This window comes from Bremia lactucae, linkage group LG7, assembly GCF_004359215.1.
Source record: "Bremia lactucae strain SF5 linkage group LG7, whole genome shotgun sequence".
Lineage (NCBI taxonomy): Eukaryota > Oomycota > Peronosporomycetes > Peronosporales > Peronosporaceae > Bremia > Bremia lactucae.
Genome location: NC_090616.1, coordinates 3,450,772 through 3,472,605, shown reverse-complemented (window position 1 = coordinate 3,472,605; position 21,834 = coordinate 3,450,772). Strand labels below are relative to the sequence as shown.

Genomic DNA, 21,834 nt, shown 5'->3' with positions numbered 1-21,834 from the left:
TGATGCAACTTGAGCATATACATTGCCGTCAGACTCAGCACGATTCAAGTCGACGTGAACTTGGCCACCGGCGCATAGATTTCTTCGTATTCGATTCCATACTTCTATGAGAATCTTTAGCCACCAGGCGTGCCTTAACCCCTCAACTTCACCATTTTAGGTCTCCTTGACACGAAAAACCAATCTGCAGCCGATCGTCTTGTGTCCCGACGGCAACGACACGATATTCCATGTATCGCTTTGCGGAGCGAATCACGCTCCGAGTCGCAAGCATTCTTCCACTTCGCCGCGTACCTGGATACCGTAGCCGACTTAAACAAAGTCGGCATACCCCCTACTAAACCATGACGTAAGCCGCTTCATGACTTGTAGTACCTTAGCTGCTACTGACATTTAACAAGACCTTGACGTCTCTTGTAAGACGTGGACTGCTTGCGCTTGGTGTGTCTGTAGTCTGCTCCAACGACTGTGCTGCTAAAGTCTCTAACTGCTAGAATACGTCTTTATCTTCTGCAGTGCTTAGCGGGTATAGACGCTTCGCAGTGGTAACGGCGGCGAATAAACTTTGCGTGACATGGCAAGCTTTGCAGTGATCGAGGGATCGTGCAAGCTTCCACGCCGCCTTACACTCCTCAATTGAACGGGTCGCCGAGCAGGTGAACCGGACGTTGGTGGAATGTGCGCGCTGCATATGGAATATGCTGGACTGTCCAAGGAGTACTGGGGCGAAGCTGTCATGACGGTCAAGTTTTTCCGCAATCGGTGTCCAACACGTGCTGACAATCATAACAAAGCGACACACCAAGTTTGGACAAGCAAGATGCCATTGTTGGCTGCTTGGTTCTCACGCATGTTTCATGGTGCCAAAGGAAAAGCATGCTAAGTCTGATGCTCGGTCAGTATGCTGCCGTTTACTAAAAAAGGTTCTGAAAAAGCATCTCAATTAGAGAAGCTGGAGAGTTGTTGCATTCTGGCAAGTCGCGGCGCACAATTATAAAAGACATTTTCGACACTCAAACGAGCATCATCTGTCGCTCTTCATTTCAATGACAACGTCCTGCTGACAGTAGTCACGTCTTCCTCATATCGATCATATCGTGTCCCAGAGCCCAGAGGTGCTTGAGACAACGCTGGAAGCCTGCATGCACCTGTCCAATGAGAGAAGCCTCAACATGAGCCTTCTCTTAATGGACAGGTGCAGGACCACCTAGCGACATTTATGCCTACTCGGTACATTCCTGTCCCGATCCGGAGCCAAAGGCTCGCCCTCTTGTTTTCAATGCCGAGACATATGAGGGAAAAAAGGAGAAAATCTCCTTCTTTGGATTAGACAAATGGACATGGCTATACCTTTGGCCATAATCCAAACAGAGCAACAAAGAAAGACTTTAGCTGTCTTTAGGCTAGGTGGTAGAGCCTAAGAGTGTACTCTCACATGTGGCACGTCCTTAGACGATGCATTCCCCACATGTGATTTGCTGAAACAGCAGTTGCTCGCGGGTTTGCGCCGCATGATTAAGGTTTCGCGTGCGATCGTGATTCTTGGCGGCTCGTCAGAGTAAACGTACTCTAGGGAGCTAAATCTAGGAGTTGAGAACTCTTATCGCTGCGATGCACCAAAACCCATTGCAAGAAGCGCTTACACTAACCGTTCGCGAAAGGCCTTGATGCCGGATGGAGATTTACCGGTCCCATACCGCTACTTTTGTAGCAGCGGTAACTATTGCGTTAAACGCTGAGTGCGGTTTGAAGTCCTCTTGCATTGGTATGTATGGAGATAATGTTAGCTCATTGAGCACTTCGGGTCCGTCTATTAAACCGGAACCCATGGATCTCAGTCTCGCTTAGGAAGAGGAAGAGCCGCAAGCTGTCAAACAGCATAGCAACAACCGTATGTTATATGTGCGAAAGCACAAAGCACTTGTGTCCGGCTTGTCCATTACATAACCCGGGCATAGCCCGAAAGAGTAACGATCTTACCCTATACCAGAAATCTGGCGCGGGAAATGTCGACACCCAGTTGGGGCAGACCGCCCTATTGGGAAAATCAGGCTTTGTTGAACCTCTAGGAGGAGAGGAGAATCAGGGTCTAACCCCAAAGAGCCCTGTACGGGGCGTGAGTACAAGCCCGGCTTGTTAGTCGCGCAGGCGACTGTCAAGGGCTTTGGTATGCCATGGTCAATTTTAATTGACTCAAGGGCGTCTTGTAATTATGCTCGACGTCTTCCCTTGAAGAAAATCAGCGATACGATGACTCCTTCCCCACAAGTGTCTTTGCTCCGGCTTGTCCTTTGCCAAAAAGACCCATCGCTTCGCCTCAATGTCGCTCTCCTTCGTTCCGCTTCAAGCATCAACAGGTTACTAGCCCAAGTACGGTGTCTTCTGCCCACGATGCCATGTACAAGATCTCCGGCGACAAAGTTAATAGAGAGAGCTACTTGACATGGAGCCGTTACATGCATGGCGGGTTCCTGACCAAGTCGACGTGGTATGTGGTGAACCGTGAAGTGTCACCGACGTTTGCGGAACCCCGAGCTATAGAGGACTACGCAAAGGCGAGCTATGTCGCCTTCGGTCTGATCCTGCTCTACATGGACGCGGACTATCAAATTTAATCGACGACTGCGAGGAAGCATGGGTTGCATGGGCGCGCTTGTAGCTCCATGGTGGGTCGCAGAAGGCTGGTCGCATCTTTCTAAAGCGACAGAATTACAGTATGATATGGTGGAAGGCGGCAATGTGATGCGTCATTGCATCGGCGTTCTCAGCATCAGCGCTTAGATGGAGGAAGAGGTAGTGGCGATTTGTTTGTTGCGCAGCTTCCCCGAGAGATACGAGAATTGGAGATTAAAAGCTTGGAATTGCAAGCGCGAGATCTCATGCTCAATTTGGAGATGAGAAGCGCGGAACTACGAGCGTGAGATATCGTTGCTAGCTAATGAGCATATCAAAATGCGAAAAAATAGCGACGGTAAAACCTGAAGATTCGGCCAAGGCTTTCAGCGTGAGCGTGAACCTCGCCAGTGCTTTTTCTGTGGAAGTTAAGGCATACGACAGAAAGGTGCTGATCAAGCAGAAAATCGAGGTGCTTGACGCAGCAAAAGGGCTCGTAGACGCGGAGTAAACAATGTCCACTGGTGGAACAGCAGCTTCAAGTTTGACTACAATCGTGTAGCGTTTGCTGTTTCGGTGGATTATGGATTTTCAACGAACAAGAATACGGCGGAAATGTGGGTGATAGACAGTGGAGCTACGCATCACACCTGCAACAATATTAGAAATTTCGCTTCGCTGATCAAGCATGATGACGGTCTGTTGTCGGTGGCTTCTAGCAACAAAGCTGAAATTAAGGGTGTTGAAAATATTGGCCAGCGAGTCACTTTGTCCGACGGTACCGAGCACAATATTGAGATCAAGGATGTGGTAAATGTATCGAATGTGAACAAGAATCTGCTATCATTACCGCAGCCGATTAGCGTGGCAGGTTTTAAGTCGTGTTCGATTGATTAAGTTTGCCTATTGCATGCAAAGGTCAAAGCAAGTGGTGGCAATTGCTGACCTTGCAGACGGACTATGCTGGCTACACGCACCGCAATTTACAGCAAATATGGCAGCAACACACAATGAGACTCTCCACGTGCGAATGGGTCATATTTCGACAACTGTGCTACGCGAGATGATCAGCATCAGCATGATAAAGGACGCAAAAGTGCCAGTCGAATCAGCTGGTTAAAGCGTATGCCGGGGATGTCAACTGGACAAGACGGTTCAAAAATGCGTTTTCTAGCGATTGTGACAAGCGGCTTTACAAGACGTTTATATAGCTTCATTTCGACATGTGCGGCCTCATAAAAGCAAAAATCTCTTGGAGGCAATTAGTATCCGCTTCTTGTCGTGGATGAAGCAAGTAGGTGCACGAAGGGCTTCTGCCTAAGTGCCAGTCACAAAGTGAAGTTGCTCAAAGAGCTACATTCTTAAGGTGCAGACTCAGTACAATATACTTACGTCAAAATCGACTTCCGTCGCCAAAGATGGAAAGCAAAGCGCCTAATGAAGTTGTGAACAAGTCCAAATTCTAGCGTGAAGCACATGCGTGTATTCTGGTGCCAAGCATACGTTTTGAGGAAACGACTTAAGTGAGACCTTAGTTCGCGTTCGGATATCTTCATAAGCGATGAAGCGGTTTCGAAGGCATATCGTGTGTTCGATATTGAGGCGGGACAAGTGGTGATAAGTCGTGATGTTAAACTCAATATATCAAGCACAGGTCTTTCAACAACAAATTCGAGTGGTGACAGCGACAAATTTAGTTTCGACTCTGATTGTCCTATAAAGTTGCAGGACCAGTCGACTACAGACAGGCTGGAAATCGAATTTTCGTCGTGACGATTTACCACGCGACAAAGACACCTTCCAGCCTGTCTGTAGTCCACTGGCCCTGCAACTTCATAAGACAATCAAAGTCTAGCCTTCGTCGACGACGTACTCGTTACAAGCTGCAAAGTTGGATCTGTACGGTTTGTCACAGCTTTGCAGTTTCCATGCCGAAACGTTTCAGACTATCATCAAATGTAGCGTCGCTAGCACATCGCCACACTGCCATCAGTGTTGTCAACGAGCTCAATACATAAAATGAATGCGCACTTGCCACTGCCATTATCTCGAATCGTTGCTTTAGTTCGATCTTGGTGCGCGCCATGAGTGAAGCTGAGCCCCCCGTCACGAGTACAACTCCCACGTAAATGAGCAATAAGACACATTGGCCATCCACATATTTGATGAAAAGGCACGGGTCGTAAGCCGAAACTTGATAGTCGATAGAGCGTACATACTCGTCAAATGCGTCGTTCCATACAGGAAAAGCTTGTTTAAGTCCGTAAATTGCTTCTACCAGGTCAGGGCAATTGCAGTATTTTACAATAGCAACCATCGTGCGCAGTGTGACGTAACTTGACCACGGGCGAAAAGGTCAATGCCCTACTGCTTAAATCCTTTGGCGACGAGACGAGCTGCGCCTTGTACTTTCCAACAGATCCGTCGGAACGGCGCTTAATCTTATATAATCATTTCGCGACAATAGCATGACTATCTACTCCGAGTTAGAGTTAATGCGTCTTCGCGGGGTGTTTAAAGCTGCCAAGTTACCCAAAAGTCACCAATACCTCTTGAGCGATTCTTGCTCCATTTCGTAATTTTGCATTTTGCCAAACATCGCACACTTGACCGTTCCAATCGGTGATGACCCAAGACCCGCCTTCACTGCCCCCGACACCGTCTTTGCCCACGCCATGGACTCCGCTTCTATCGCCTCTTCTCGTATAAACAAGTTTGATGGCATGTACTTCCATACGTAAAAGTTCAAGATGCAAATGGTACTGGAAGAGAGGGACACGAGGGAAGTGATAAGAGAGCAGGTAAAGCTCGAGCACATGACCAGTGCGCTGGACCAGGCGACTTACAAGCGTGAGTTCCGGAAGGCGCTGGCGATCATCAGTCTTGTGTTGGATGATTCGCAGCTGCCGTTGGTCCGCTCGGCAGGTAGACAGCACGATGCATGGTTGCGGCTGGAGGGACACTTCGAGAAGAAGAGTTTGGCGAATATGCTCTTCGTCGACCTTTTTTTACGGCCAAGGTGGGGAAGGTGATGATGTGTTGCAGCACATTCACAAGTCAAAGACCCTGGCGGAGCATGCAGTGGGAGCTCCGGTCAGTGAAGACGACATGGTTATTGCGTTTCTGATCACGGCACTAAAGCCAAGAGCAGACTCGCTGTCATGAGAGGTGGTGACTTTTCAACTGTCGCACGAGAACATGAAACACAAGAAACAAGTGATGGCGTCGATAAAGCCGCCACGGTCATAGTCAAGCGTTCATGTCGAGCGACACGGTTTGGACCATGGCCGAAGAAATGGCCATGTCTATTTGTCTGCGCCAAAAAGGAGACTTTCTTCTTCTTTGCCCTTATATGTACGGTCATTGACAATAAGAGGGCGAGCTTTGGGCTCAGAGTCAGGCACAGGGATAAACCTTATTGGCATAGAAGCCGCCAAGTGGTCTTCGGTCCTGTCCTATGAGGGAAGCCTCACTCTGCAAATTGGCTTTCCAGCCTGGCTTCCAGAACCTCTGGGCCCTGTGATATAAGTGATTGATATGATCTGGCCCAAACAAGGTCTTAAGCTTGTCAAAAGCAACACGTCGCGCCACCGAAAGTTCAGGAATGTGTTCCATCCTCGAACAGGAAAAGTATAAAAGACTCAGGCGTAGATTGACTACTAGTACTACTAGGTGTAGCGTTTTACCTCGCTCCTTTAGTCCGAGGAAGACTGACAGTCTCAGAGAGTCGCTAAGTTCTAAGAACTTATAGGTCTAATCAACTCGGTGGATTGTACAAGCTCTTAGAGCCTAATAAAAATTCTAGTTCAAGGAATTTTGGTGTTTGTAGAGCCGAGTGGCAACTAGTGCCCGAAAGTATACACCTTGGAAAGCACCTTTTTGTACCACGCTGCTTTATACACATCATCGTTTCCATTAATCCATCGATCGGCTAAGTTACATCTGGTCGCTCTTAGAGCTCTGGCAATGCTTTGGAGTCCCATTCTCCCAATTTCAATGATGTAAAAATTAGCGCAGGACTAATTATGTGTGTGTAAGGTTCCACACTTGATTTGCCTTGCCACCCAAAGTTTTTTTCGAGTTGAGGGATCGTTTTCTCATGGTGGGACGTACTGATTTCCAATATAGGATTGCAAGCAGTGCGACCGCATTAAAGAGTTGGATTCGTTGAATGACCGAGTTGCTCATTGTGGACGCTATTTGGAGTCTCCGTTGTATTTATTGATTCTTATTCTCCAGTCCTCATGCATAGTGTTTCTGTTGACAACCCAATATCCAAGCTATCTCGTACTTTCGTGGGGTTGCAGGACTAAAAATCCATTTCATTTCGTTGGTGGGTTACGCATGCTTGAACCTCTAACAACACTATTTTTTTGGGGTTGAGATCGCAGTCCCGATAAGTCTCCAAAGGAATTCAATATCACTTTAAATCTCAATTTCGTAAAGGGAGTCCAAGAAAATCGTTCGAAAACCTGTAAATTTATGCCAATATGACCTCGTTCCCGATATTAAAATTCCTTTGTCCCCCTATTGCGGTTAATGGCCTCGCTAGCGTGTCGATCGCTAGGTTGAATAAGAGAGGATATAAGGGGGGCTCCTTGACGAATTCTCGATCGTACAAGCCAATAGCATAGACATCTAGCCATTAATCAGAAGCCTTGCGATAGTGCCTTCAGGAAGCATTCAATTACATTGATGGATTTGGGAGGGAAACTATACTCGCGGAGGATCAGCTGCATAAAGTGACGGTCAAGCGTGTCTACGCTTTTCAAGCCGTTACCCATGATTGCTCTTCCGTCTTTCCAATCGTCTACGTAGTCCTTGGAGCTTTCTCGGTTGTCGCTCTGATTACTGTCACTGTTTTATCGAACTGTTGGCCTCTAACGAAGCCATGTTGTGACTCAATTATGTGTTTTGGAAGAATCCCATGTACAATCCCAGCTTGAATTCTCCCGTAAACTTTGTACGCCGTAATTCGTAAAGAAATACGGCAACAATTCATAGCGTCCGTCGAGTCTCCTTTTCTGTCGGAGCGGTACAGTTACCGCTTGCAAAAACGTTGATAAGACTTTTTTGCCTTGCATGACAGCGTTGAACAACTTTCTTAAGCCCGGAGTAAGCTCATCCTTAAAATCGTTCTAGATATTATGATTAAGACCTGTGGTTCCACAACTTTTGTACAGCGTTGATCGATCGCGGCCCGTACTTTTCCTTGGTGGATGAGCACCGTGAATTGTTTGGCTTCTTCGTTAGTCAACCTTTGCTTCGGTGATATTTTCTGAGCTCTTCCCGGCGGTACGCCCCCAAATTATAGTTCCACTCCGATACCACCCGTTCTTCTATTGTACAATTCTCCATAATAATCTCCGTTCGATGCCGGAGTAGGAAGTACGGAAACTCTTGCCATTCTAATGTTCCGGGGATTTCGCCCACAGCGTGATCCTGTTTTAGGAACTCTGCGGCATCTATTTCAGCGAAGTCTGCCCCGTGTTTACACCCGTAGGCCCGTTAAATCATCTCTGTGGGGCAATGCATGTAATTTTGGTTTCTTTTTTCGGAGCACCTTAAATAACTACGATAATACTCCAATGTTGTTCAGCAGCCTGAAGGACGCGAATGGCCTGAATTTAGCTGTGTAAATCCGAGTTGCTTGAGCTTAATCCACAGTTCCAGGAAGTAAAGGTAGAGAGATTTGCGGCTTGAAGGTCGAACTCGTGGCTTCAAGCCCTGGTCCGATCAGCACTTTCTTAATTGGTCTCTTGTTGCTGCCGTGCAAAATACTCCAGACTCTAAATTACACATTCCACTCGTTCTCTCTTCGTCCAGGCGTCCATGTGGGCTTCTTTTAGGTCGCTCAATAGACATTTTGGCGAAGAATGCTCTTTCACCATTGCTTGAATAATTTGACGAGCTGCTTAATGGCAGCTTGCCACTTCTGGATCGTTGTAGGCATCGCTGGGTACTGTAACGGGGTCACATGTGACTGGTGCACTGAAACACTAAGGATATTTTTAAATATGCCTTATAGTCGGGATGTGTGTCAGTACATCAAGGAATATAGAAGGGTACCGTTACGGCTCAGCTAGGTACGAATAAAACGTGTCGGCACCTCAAGTACGGAAAATTGATATTCAGTAGTACTAAATTAGTAGCATTTAGTGGCCGGGTTATTACTGTTGTTAGACTGCTGCAAGATTTTAATGTTAAACAGTATAGAACGTCCTCCGTGAGTTGCGGTGTGACCCTTTCACAGGTACGGTTCGTCTGTGTGCACTCTCATTCCTTGATATTGTGATTTCACTCGAAGCGTAGCATTTTGAGCTGGAGCCTCATACTCACAGGTAATCTACTTCTCCATTGAGCCGCCCAACTCCCTTTCTCTCTTGAGTCACGATGTGTTGCGGATCAGTCTCAACTTTATCTCCTCCGATCCTTGCTCCCCATTCCACTGGGACCTACTACTAGGTGGTGGAGGTAATTGAGATGCCGTAATGGATTCCTGGGAGTCCTTGGCTAGCAACTTGGTCTTCCAGACATGCAGAGCTTCTCTGGTGATGTGTACTGCTTAAACCACTGCAGAACTTCTGTGTTATCATCCAAGGTGAGGTCTCGCTTGGCGGTGGGCTAGTCCATTGACTCCGGCTGTAGAAACCGTTCACAATACGGACTTGCACATCCCCCATGTTGTTCAATGTCTTAGTGTTCATGTTTTTCTGCTTCGGACTGCACTGGAACAGGCGATTTTATTTGCGGTTGCTTACTATCAAGTCCTCTCCTTGCTCTCCCATCTAAAAATATTCCCTGTAATCCATAGCCATTTCTACTTTGGGTGCAGCATGTTCACTAGCGTCACTCATCAGTACAGAAGTTCTTGTAGCGTTCGCGCAAATTTTGACCAATTGTAGTGGGTTGAGCGGAAAATTAGTACAGTACGAAGTCCTTTCGCCATAATTATGTTAACGCAATCGCTCTACAGGTTGATCATCCATTGTACAACTTCAACTGGTCTGTAAATACGCTCCTTCACTATATTATATTGCTGCCCTTCATGGACTCCTTCAGCTGGCGTAAAAAGCGAGAATTTGGCTTTCACTATGCCATCCGATGCTTCACTAAATATAGTTCTATTTAGGATTTTATCAAGCAAGTAAAGTTGTGATTGCACCCCAGCTTCTTTGACAATGTATCCATCTCTTGTCGACCTAGAGCTGCAATGTTGTTGAAGTGAAAGCGTTAAGCTTCCTTAGACTGCTTGGACGTCAACATTCAGTCTGCTTCTGCAGGATCATCATTCTGATGTGGTGTGGAAAAATGGCTTGAAAGAAGTGAGTAGTGGCTGCCCTCTCTATTTCTTTTTTCCAACTTGCTCGTGACTATTTCGAGCGTTTTTACTTTTTCCGACGTGGTGCACTTTTGGGAAGCAGTGCCATTGCTACACTTTAGTACTGGCAGTTGTCGCTCGGTGGAACCGCTACCTCCTCCAAACCGCACTGTTCCGAAATCGTACCGCCAGAGCACTGACCCAGTAATTTTCGTTCAGAGTCGGTATTTCGAATTGCCCTGGTGGCTTCCAGCAAGAGAGAATCCGAATTTGCCTTAACTTCTACCAGGATCAATAAGTAACTCGCCTTCATTAGGTGAGACCTTTTACCAAAGTTTTTTTTACTTCGTCACGTATCGTCATCCGGTCGGATTGGCTGTCGTCCTTCTCGGGTTCTTTACTATCGAGTGCTCGAAACTGATAAAGCTTTATATTAGCCCCCGCTGGTGCCCGCTGGTTTCGCAACAGAATTGGTGTTGGCGCTGGCACTTTCGGGTTGTTGTTGTGCGAAGACTTCCTTCATTATCTGAAGGATACTGCCCTTCCATTGTGTTGCACCGTTTCTCACTTCAATCTGTCTGCCTTCAACTCCTTCTCTGCGACATAAAAGCTAAATACGCCTAACTCGTGGTGCTTAGATATATGTAGCCATCAAGAGTTTAGGGTTAAGTTGCTATCACCAAAACTTAAGCTATCTTAAAGCTAGTCTAGACTTGATCCTGTAAGACTAACTTTCGCTATCTCGCTTCACCAGTAGGATGTTATCGTATAGTTAAACTTGGTCATCACGAACATCAGTTTGTTTACAATCTGCGTATTATTGAATTTCCGGTAAAATTTCCTTTTCAAAAATATTTTGGTAAGATTTCACAATTTTGTGACCTTTAACATATTGTCTTGTAACTTGAATTGCCGGTTTCGTAATGAAATTATGTGAAAACTTTTTAATTTCGTGAGATTTCACGATTTTGCCTCTAAACTTGAATATTGCAATAATACGAAATATTTTGAAATGTTCACAAATTTAAGGGTTCACAACATCTATACGGTCTTGATGTAGAGCCGCAGATGATGGGGCAGTTGTTGAGAGTGTCGTAAGACAGAGCAGAGTTTTACAGTTAGGAGCTTTAGGTAACAGATTTTGATCTGCGTATTGAGTGCATGTTCGTACATTGCAGCTTGTAGGAGTGATCTAGGTCTCGCTCGTGAAAGTCCTTTTAGGTCACATTGAGCTTGAAGACGATAGGTGCTGTTGCGTTCGGCGACTTCGGCGTCGGGGAGATGTCGAGAGCCTTCTCAAACAGCGGGTTCAGCGTGTGTAACTTCGGTCTAGGTGTCTGGGATAAAGTAGCTTGACTATCCGCTTAAAGCCGCAGGGTCTGCTGTTTTGTTTGTTAATTTCCGAACTAGTCAAAAAATAAGTCCCTTAAGAACGCCCGGCGGGTGAGCACTGTTAGCAGAAAATATACAAGCACACGTACAGATCCTTTTGGTATGTACGAGTGTAAACCTTGTCGTTGTCTAGGATGACGCAGCGGTCTAAAAAGACGGCTTCAATACTAGATGTAGTTCTTGTAAAGCGTAGACCTGGTCGTTGAGTAAACTTGGCTAGGAAGTACTTGAAGCTATAGGGGCTGTTACCGGGGCTCCATAGAAGGAAAATATCATTTATATAACGCTTGCAGTAAATTACATGGGAGAAAACTCTGGGAGTAGAGTGTCTACGACATGAGCTACATAGAGCAAGGCAAAAGCCGGATCGACCGGTGTTCCAATAGCTGTTCCGCGTAATTGTCGTCAGCACGAGTCTCCGAAGGTGAAGTAGTGTTGTTCATCATAAATCGGAGTCCTGATATGATTGCGTCATTCCATGGGTGTTTTGTTAGACGAGTCGAGATAGCTTCAAGTGCTTTTTCGATTGGGATGTTAGTGTCGAGTAATTCTACATCCACAGTGATAAGCAGCGTATCTGGCGGGAGTGTTTGATTTAAAAGGTCATGTAGGAGATGGTTGGAATTGCGTAAGTATGTCTGCGTGGACTGGTAAACAGGCTGGAGCATGTAGTCGAGCCGTTTTGAAATACCTTCAAATACGCTTCCGCTATTGGAGACAATGGGACGGATACAAAGTAGAACCTTGTGGATGTTAACTAAAGCATATAACACAATAAGTCCAGCGGGTAGTAAACTTGCTACAATGATCCTTGTAGTATCCCAGTCGTATATGTTGGCGACAGTTTGGTACCAATTCCGAACTCGGGTACGAATGAGTCGGGTAAGAGCTTTTACTGGGGCGCGTTGGCGCTCGTAGGTGGCCTTGTCGGAAAGATGGTCCGCAGACATTTGAAGTAATGCTTCGTTGTGAAAAGCGCCGGTTCGAGGTTCTTATCGGCAATGACAACCTTAAGGTCTGGACGGCCTTTCAGCAACCGGAACGTGTTGCGTTGCGTCGTATTATTATTCCCGTACTTTGTAGGAATCCAGGTCTCACTTTCGACAGCGTCACGGATACGTTTCAGGATTTCTTTAACTTTAGCTGATGCTAGCTTGGGTTGAAAAGATGTGTTCGGGACATAGATCTTGCGATTGTATGCTCCCTCAACGTTCCCGAATTGAGCGGAGAGTCGTACTCAGCGCCCAAAGTCGGGAAGTGCAGCNNNCCTTGTCGGAAAGATGGTCCGCAGACATTTGAAGTAATGCTTCGTTGTGAAAAGCGCCGGTTCGAGGTTCTTATCGGCAATGACAACCTTAAGGTCTGGACGGCCTTTCAGCAACCGGAACGTGTTGCGTTGCGTCGTATTATTATTCCCGTACTTTGTAGGAATCCAGGTCTCACTTTCGACAGCGTCACGGATACGTTTCAGGATTTCTTTAACTTTAGCTGATGCTAGCTTGGGTTGAAAAGATGTGTTCGGGACATAGATCTTGCGATTGTATGCTCCCTCAACGTTCCCGAATTGAGCGGAGAGTCGTACTCAGCGCCCAAAGTCGGGAAGTGCAGCGTGAAGATCGGCCGGTCGGATAGGTCGAGGAGTAGGGCAGAATTGAAAGTTGAGGCCTAGTAAACGGTTTAAAGCGGCAGAATAAGTACAGTTTTGGGAACATAGAAAAGCTAAGTTTCTAGCGTAACTATTTAATTCCTTAGCATTGCTCTAGCAAAACGATCCAGGGCATTACCGCGATCTGACCGATTTACTTGATTTAGGTCTTGCCTTTCGCGTTCTTCGCGTTTTTCGGCTTGGCATTGCTTCCTGATTTCGACTTGGCGTTTACTTTCCGGACTTGTCGGCTCCGGAAGTGTCCGCTTTTTCTTTTGCGTTTTGCTTCTTCTTTTGCTGCTGGCCGTTGCAGTCTCCTTGCCTCGAAAGGTGCATCGTGGACGACCGGCGCTTGTGATTATTGCTACCTTGAGACCAGCCACTTGTTTCTTTTAAGGCCCCTCTCTTTTTGGATGCGTTGGCGGACAAGTTCCTGAATGAAGGTAGCCCTTGAGTTTCGGAGTCGTTCCATGGCTGAGGCTCGTTTGGCTTCCTTGGCAGCCTCCGTCAGATTTATGATGACTTATTCGATTGCCATATCGGAGCGTACTTGCGTCAGGCCTGTGCAGAACATAACTTTCGCATTAAGGAAGTCAGTTACTGCCATGGAGGTTTGCCCTGTATGGAAACAATTGCATCTTCCCAGGGCGGACCTGTTGGCGCGAGCATGGCGTGAACATCTTTATAGAAAGAACTTGTCTCAGTAGTACACGTTGTTGCCAGTGCGTCCTGTTCGCGCTGAAGTAGCTCTAGCTCGACGGCCATTGCTTCCTTGGTGATAGATGCAAGAGCATTTTCGCTGTCGGCGAGCTGCTTGTTGGGGACGTGGCGCGATTTTTTTTCCTGGTCTGTGTTATTTAGGTCTTTAGATAAGTTCAACGAAATCTTAGTCTTCACAGAACGAGGCGGGCCCAACTCTAGTGGTTGGAGAGCGGTCTGCTTTGATTTGATCTTGGCCGAAAGATTTCGATATTTCTTGAGCGTCATCACGATCTACAGCGGACTGCAGCGAGTCAAACTACTCGGGTCCATCCTTAAGTGTGGTAAACTAGGTTTAAAGTAGAGTAGGTCGGTTGTGATCATCGTAACAGTCGGCTTGCTAAAGCACAAAATGTTAGGTCGTCGCAGTCGGCTGGTCGGCTCGGTGGATCTTGTCTTGGTCGCATCCTAAAATTGGGTCCTTGAGCCCGGTCCTAAAGTCGGTTCTTGAGGCAGCGCGCTTGGCTGCAGGCCCTAATCCGTCTGATCTTTTGACGTATTGCCCTACTCGTGTTTTGTTTTATGTTGAATCAGGTAGGAACAAAAGAGGGTATCGTATTCCGCATCCAGCTACCGAACTACTAAAATAGGTGGGCAAGGTACAACTTCTCTGTCTACCAAGCCCCGATATCAATCTTGAGTTCACGTAAACTACGGCACTATTTTCTGTTTGAGACGGAGACGCTCTAGGCTCCTATTTCCAGGGTACTGCTCACTTACACTACTGTGTGCCTGCAGAGTCAAAACTTCCCTAATGAAAGAAACCTCTCCGCAAATGGGTATCCCGATTAGCAGTACAAAAGTACGCACGGGTTCTCGGAGGCACGGGTTATTTTTTCAAACCTAATATCAATTAACTTTTAGGAGATAATTAAGTTGCTTCCACACAAACATTAGCTAATTTTAAGCTAGTCTTGACTTGAGCCTGTAAGACTAACTTTCGCTATCTTGCTTCATCAGGAGGATGTAATCTTATACTCATACTTAATCCTCACGAACGTCCGCGTACTATTACAAGTTGAATTTCTAGTGAAGCTTAACATTATTGTGGTAAGTTCTACAATTTTGTGACTCTCAAATATTGTATCGTAATTTGAGCTTTCGGTATCGTTATTAAATATTATGAAAAGCTCGCAATTTTGTGAGGTTGCCCAATATTGCCACTGAAAAATGATATAATAATAAAAAGTGATTTTTTTTAGATTTGCGAGATAATGGTTTAGAGTTTAGGGTTTAGTGTCTAAAGTAAGGGTTGAGTTGATAGTCCAAAGTGGAAGTCGAAGACGAAAATAAAGTGTCTTAACGGGTGCACTTATAGTGGCTTTAGTGGCCGTTTTGCTGATGCTTCTTCAGTAGACTAAAAAAGGAGAAGTGAACTAAGTAAACTAAAGTTCACTAATCTATCTAATTTTTCGCGATGTTTGGTAACCAGTTAAAGTTAACGGCCAATAATTTTTGTGCATCTAATCATTTGTGTAAAAAATATATAAGAATATTCTTGATTGTTCTGAGTAAAAGTTGAAAGATAAAAGTTGATGAATTCGTAGTCAAGTTTGAAGCTCGTAGTTGCCTTCGAATTGTAGTTGCCTTGAACTTGAAGTTTGTTGATTAGAGGACAAAATCCGAAGTGAGTTTTGTTGAGTTAAATCTGGTCAGCATATCTTAAAGTCACTCATTATCTAACCCTCATTAATTGATCCATGTCGATTGGTAAAAACCGTTGTTACAAATGATAACCTCAAGAGGTAATATAAAAGATGGAAGGGGAAGTGACTTCGAGGGAGCGAAGCCCTGGTGAACTATGAATACCAGCTACCGGTTCAACTTTTCCATTGAGGGGGGAGGAACTCACGCCAAGCTTGAAGAACAACGTCTTAACCACATGAGCTACTCTCGTTAATCTCAAACCACGTTATTTTTAATATATAGCGGTGCGATACCAACAAAGTTGACATCTCAATCACTATTGTCACAAGTCTTTTTCAAGATTTCGTACGACCCGAATGGACCGTTACGTGCTTGCCTACGAAACTTGTTGGACTTTTCAAGTCTAACTCGTTCGTGTAGCACTCTGCACATTGACTAATTGTTGATTCTAACACGAAATCGCCATCATTAAAGTGGAAGCTTTGCCATCATCGCTTCGTTTAGACTGTTCCTCGACACCTGCCGCACGTCTTTATAATCGACTTCGAAGTGCTAGTACAAGTGGGGGCAAATCCTAAATTCTACCCTTTCGTTCACTTCAACTTCAACTACAACTTGAAGGCTTGATGTAACGCAATATAGAAAAGAGACAGCAATAGAGTGTTGCTATAACCTCGGTCTCGAACTTAAACTGTCTAAGGGAACGTGTAACAGTGGTTGAAGCCGCTTGAATTCATGTGGCTTATCCTTGTCTTGTTGCGAAATGATGAAGCCATCGTCGATGTATCGCTTGAAGTACATGAAATCGGACGTGAAATGGTCACATGTTGAGCCACGGATTGTGCCCATCGGTCCTATCAAGTTAAAGACAAATTACGTCGCCGAAGACGATGTTGTTTGAAGTCAGAACGACTCGAAGTCGAAGAATAATGGTTCAATCCAGGGATCGTCATGTAATTCTTGACGAATGACTTGGAGAGCGAACTCGATGTAGATGGATGTGTGCATGGAAACCACGTCAAACGGTATCAGTATAATGTCATCTGTGGCTTGCATAGACCGAAGATCTTGCAAAAGTTGATCCGAGTCTCGAAGGAACGTTGATGTTCGTTGTAGGTATGGCTGCATCATATAATGAAGCCACTTGGAAAAAGGGTCTGCTGGGACACATCATGCCTTTCAAGGACGAGAATGACCACGGAGGCGTGACTTGTAAACGACGCCAATGCGTTTGGCATAATCGCTCAAGGAGTCGATATTCAGCATCAAAACAAGATACGGTCAGCAACGCGCGCTATGGAGGCATGTGGAACGCTTCGCGACTTCTACAACCGTCGACTCTTCATTATCGAGTTGTGATGACGCGCCAACTTCACGAGTTCAAGATGGAGAGCGGTAGTAGCATGGCGGGACATCTTTACGCTTTTGATGAGCTGGTAGTGGGGCTTCAGACGATGAGAGATTTGGTCGATGAGTCGCGACAGCTGGTGGTTCTTCTGAGCAGTCTTCTGTCTAAATATGAGCTGATTCGTCAGTTGTGTGGAATGCAAAGGACACCACGCCCGAATTTTTGTCGGTCAGAAGGAATTGTAAGTCTGGCCTGAATTGCAGTCTTGACCAATACTCGTTGTCCAGTGGTGAGGTTGCGCGATCGTGATGATTGCCATGATGTGACGGATACCTTGACCTGGATGCGGGTCAAAGCGTCCTTTGGCGGGGAATTGAACGCAGAATTCGGGACGTGATTGCCGAGTCGCGACTAGTCCGGGTAAGCCCCCTGGTTTGTGTCAGCGTTCGCAGGTGGAGTATTCTAGTGAATACAGAAAAATGTCCTTTCTGGTAATCGCCTAAAGGGTTGGACAATAGTTGAGGTTGAGTCCGAGAAGAGGCTTTAATGCTGGAGGTGGTGAGACGTCATCCAATGTCAAATCTTGAAAGATGGAGTTGGTGATCTCAGCGTCGACCTCACAAACGTGGCGTAACGCGAAAAGCGAGACTACGACGTCGTGAGTCGATACTCTTAAAATAGATTAAAGCTCGTCAGCCATTGCGGCGAGACGTTTACCACGGTTTGAAAGCTTAAGGTTTTGTGTTAAGTGTTGTGTGTTAAGTGGTTAGGTATAGGCGTTTAGGTTTATAGATACTATTTTGTGGCTGTATTTTGTAGTTTATGGTCTATGGTCTATGGTATATGGTTTATGGTTTATGGTTTATGGTTTATGGTTAATGGTTTATGGTTTATGGTTTATGGTTTATGGTTTATGGTTTCTGGTTTATGGTTTATGGTTTATAATTTATGGTTTATGGTTTATGGTTTATGGTTTATGGTTTATGGTTTATGGTTTATGGTTTATAATTTATGGTTTATGGTTTATGGTTTAGTGTTTAGGGTTTATGGTTTATGGTTTAGGGTTTAGAATTTAGGGTCTAGGGTTTAGGGTTGAGTTGAGAGTCCAAAGGGGAAGTCGAAGACGAAAATTAATTGTCTAAACGGGTGCGTTTATTATTAACTGCAGGGGCCGTTTCGCTGATGCTTCTTCAGCAGACTAAAAAAGGAGAAGTGAGCGAAGTAAACTAAGCTAAACTAATCTTTCTAATTTTTTGTTGGATGTTTGGTAACCAATCAATATTGGCGTCCAATCTTTTTTGTGCATCTAATAATTTGTGTAAAAAACACAATGTTCTAGAATGTTCTGGATTGTTCTAAGTTGAAAGTTGAAAGTTGAAAGTTGACAGTTGAAAGTTGAAAATTCGAAGTCAAGTTTGAAGTTGAAGATCGTGGTAGACTTCAAGTTGTAGTTGCCTTCAAGTTGTAGTTGCCATGACGTTGTAGTTGTCTTCAAGTTATAGTTGCCTTCAAGTTGAAGTTGTCTTCAAGCTGAAGTTGCCTTCAAGTTGAAGTTGTAGTTGAAGTGAACGAAAGGGTAGGGTTTAGGGTTTACCCCCGACGCTTGTACTAGCACTTCGAAGTCTTTTATAAAGACGTGCAGCAGGTGTTGGGGAGCAGTCTAAACGAAGTGATGTCGGGCAAAGCTTCCGCTTTAATGATGGTGGTTTCGTGTAACAAATCGATAATTGGTCAATGTGCAGAGTGCTACACAAACGACTTAAACTTGAAAAGTCCAACAGGTTTCGTAGACGAGCACGTGACGGACCATTCGGGTCGTACGAAATCTTGAAAAAGACTTGTGACAATGGTGGTCGAGATGTCGAAGCATCATTCAACGCAATGTCGAAAAGAGGCAGCAATACAGTGTTGCTGTAACCGCGATCTCGAAGTCGGCGATAGAAAAGCTTGCATACTTCGGCAAAGTCAGAAGAGTTGGTATTCTGTTTCTTGTACTTCTTGATTAAGCCAGAAATAAGTCCTTTCAGTACGTTAGGCGGATGAGCACTGGCTGCCGGCAAGTAGAGATGCAGGTTCAGTGTCTTTTCGTGAGTCTTGGTCATGAACTTGTCGTTGTCACGTATGATCCAAAGATCAAGGAACGCAACTTGGCTTGGGTTGAATTCGAACGTGAACTGTAAGCGGGAATGTCGTAACAGTGCTTGAAGTCGCTTGAATTCAAATGGCTTCTTCTTGTCTTGTTTCCAAATGATAAAGCCATCGTCAATGTATCGCTTGAAGTACACCAAATTGGACGTAAACTGGTCACAAATCAGTGTTCTCTCAAAATGTGCGAGAAACAGTGACGCGAATGTTGGAGCCACGGATGTACCCATGGCGGTTCCATTAAGTTGAAGCCAAATTAAGTCGCCGAAGACGAAGTAATTTGAAGTCAGAACGACTTTGAGTCCAAGCATAATGGCGTCAATCCAAGGATCGTCATGTAACTCTTGACGGATGACTTGGAGAGCGAATTCAATGTTGATAGACGTGTACATGGAAACCACGTCAAACGTTATCAATATCATGTCGTCGGTGGCTTGAATAGTTCGAAGATCTTGCAGAAGTTGATCCGAGTCTCGAAGGTACGTCGAAGTCCGTTGAAGGTATGGCTGCATCATAAAATGAAGCCATTTCGAAAGACCTTGCATAACGGATGTCGTATTCGAGACGATGAGTCGGATACATAACTGTAGCTTGTGGATCTTGGACAGTCCATAGAAACGTTTCATGCCTTTGTCGTCGAGTCCTGCCACGATGATCTTGGTATTCGACCAGTCAGGCAGTGTGGCGTGTTGCTTGGCAATTGTGTTGTAGAATTGTCGAACGCGAGTCCTAAGCAGTCGGATGATCGCTTGTTGCGGAGCCGTGCATTGTTTGTACGTATCTTGATCGAGAAGGTGATCGAGGCACAAGTCAATGTATTGAGTCCTTGTCATAACTGCAGGCCCGAGGTTCTTGTCGGTTAGGACGACTTGTAAGTCTGGCCTGAATTGCAGTGTTTTGACTAATATGCGTTGTCCGTTGGTGAGGTTGCGCGATCGTAATGGTTGCCATGACGAGACGGATACCTTGGTCTGGATGCGAGTCAAAGCGTCCTCGATAGCAGGCGTGCTTGGCGGTGGATTGTATGCTGAGTTCGGGACATAGATTGCTGAGTTGCGACTAGCTCGGGTGGCCCACTGGTTTGTGTCCTTGAACAACGTTCGCAAACGGAGCGTTCTGGCGAATGCTGGTATTTGCTGCAGGATGTCATCCTTGGTAATTGCTCGAGGAGTCGGACAGTAGTTAAGGTTGAGTCCTAGAAGACGCTTCAATGTTGGAGGCAGTGAGACGTCATCCGGAGTCAAGTCATGGAAGGCCAAGTTGTTGATCTCAGCGTCGTCACGAACGTGTCTTAACGCGAATAGCGAGACTGCGTTGTGGTGAGTTGACGCGCTTGGGATGAACTTGAACTCGTCAGCTAATTGCGGCGAGATGGCTGGCGCGGCTTGGTGTTTCGGCCGGCTGGCTTGCTTGGCTTGGTGTCTCTTGGTCCTTTGGGCGTCGCTTTTGGATTGCGAGGCTTTGAGGCTTGAGCGTTTCTTCCGTTGGGTTGTACGCGAACTTTTTCTCCAACGTTTGGTTGCTTGAAGTGGCGCTTGGGGAGCTGTCTTGCACCAGCCGATGCTCCGTGTTGGCTGGCGCGGGAGTTTAAAGCTGCCCGTAGTTGATTGACCTCGTTTCGAAGAGCAGAAGTTTCCTTGGCGATGCTTTTCTTGACGAGAGTTGCAACAAGAATATCGTTCGAAGTGTCCAGCTCCATAGTCTCGGCGGCTGTGCGTTTGGCAGCAGCTTCTTCCCTCTTGCGTGTTGCAATGGCTTCATTCATGAGGTGCGAGTACTCTTCTTCTTGGAGTCGAATATCAAGGAACGAGATGGCTCGTCGGCAGTCGATGATGGCAAGAGATGGCGAGGAAGAAATTCCGTCGCCACCATCACAGAAGTAGGCCTCAAACTCTTGTTGGTTGAGGGCAGGGTGTGCCTGACGAAGCGAATCGTGTAGCGGCTTGAAGAACGACTTGAACTTGTCGACAGTCGAACTGTACACGTTGTGTCTTTCTTGTTCCAGGACTTGTAACTCACTGACGGCTGAAGCGTGGATGATCCCACGTAGCTTGTCTTGGTGGTCAGCGATGGTAGTCTGGAACTGGGACGATAATTCGGCAACGGTGCCTGGAGCGCGTTCCGTGAGGATTGATGGTACCTTGAGGTCCATCTTTGTACGCACTGACTTGGGCACGGCGGTCTCCAACTTGGTGACGGCGCGTTGCTTGTTCACGATGCGTTTGGAGAGGGAGCGCCACTCCATGACGCTTGCTGTGATCATGTCCTTTACTGGTTGCGGCGGGCTACGAGCTGCTGTGTGCGGCGAGTCCATCCTTAATCGATTTCCTTGGAGTTGGTTTAGGGTTGAGTTGAGAGTCCAAAGGGGAAGTCGAAGACGAAAATTAATTGTCTAAACGGGTGCGTTTATTATTAACTGCAGGGGCCGTTTCGCTGATGCTTCTTCAGTAGACTAAAAAAGGAGAAGTGAGCTAAGTAAACTAAGCTAAACTAATCTTCCTAATTTTTTGTTGGATGTTTGGTAACCAATCAATATTGGCGTCCAATCTTTTTTGTGCATCTAATCATTTGTGTAAAAAAACACAATGTTCTAGAATGTTCTGGATTGTTCTAAGTTGAAAGTTGAAAGTTGAAAGTTGACAGTTGAAAGTTGAAAATTCGAAGTCAAGTTTGAAGTTGAAGATCGTAATAGACTTCAAGTTGTAGTTGCCTTCAAGTTGTAGTTGCCGTGACGTTGTAGTTGTCTTCAAGTTATAGTTGCCTTCAAGTTGAAGTTGTCTTCAAGCTGAAATGGCCTTCAAGTTGAAGTTGTAGTTGAAGTGAACGAAATGGTAGGGTTTAGGGTTTAGGGTTTAGGGTTTAGGGTTTAGGGTTTAGGGTTTAGGGTTTAGGGTTTAGGGTTTAGGGTTTAGGGTTTAGGGTTTAGGGTTTAGGGTTTAGGGTTTAGGGTTTAGGGTTTAGGGT

At 45.8% G+C, this 21,834-nt stretch overlaps 1 protein-coding gene across 1 annotated transcript; it reads right to left on the bottom strand.

The window, feature by feature from the left end:
• Positions 1 to 20,227: 20,227 nt before the first annotated feature.
• Positions 20,228 to 21,184, bottom strand: CCR75_000001 (uncharacterized protein; the record flags this gene model as incomplete). Its single annotated transcript, XM_067958109.1, has 1 exon — positions 20,228 to 21,184. The coding sequence occupies one exon, from the start codon at positions 21,182 to 21,184 to the stop codon at positions 20,228 to 20,230; it is 957 nt and encodes a 318-aa protein (XP_067820960.1).
• Positions 21,185 to 21,834: the final 650 nt, after the last annotated feature.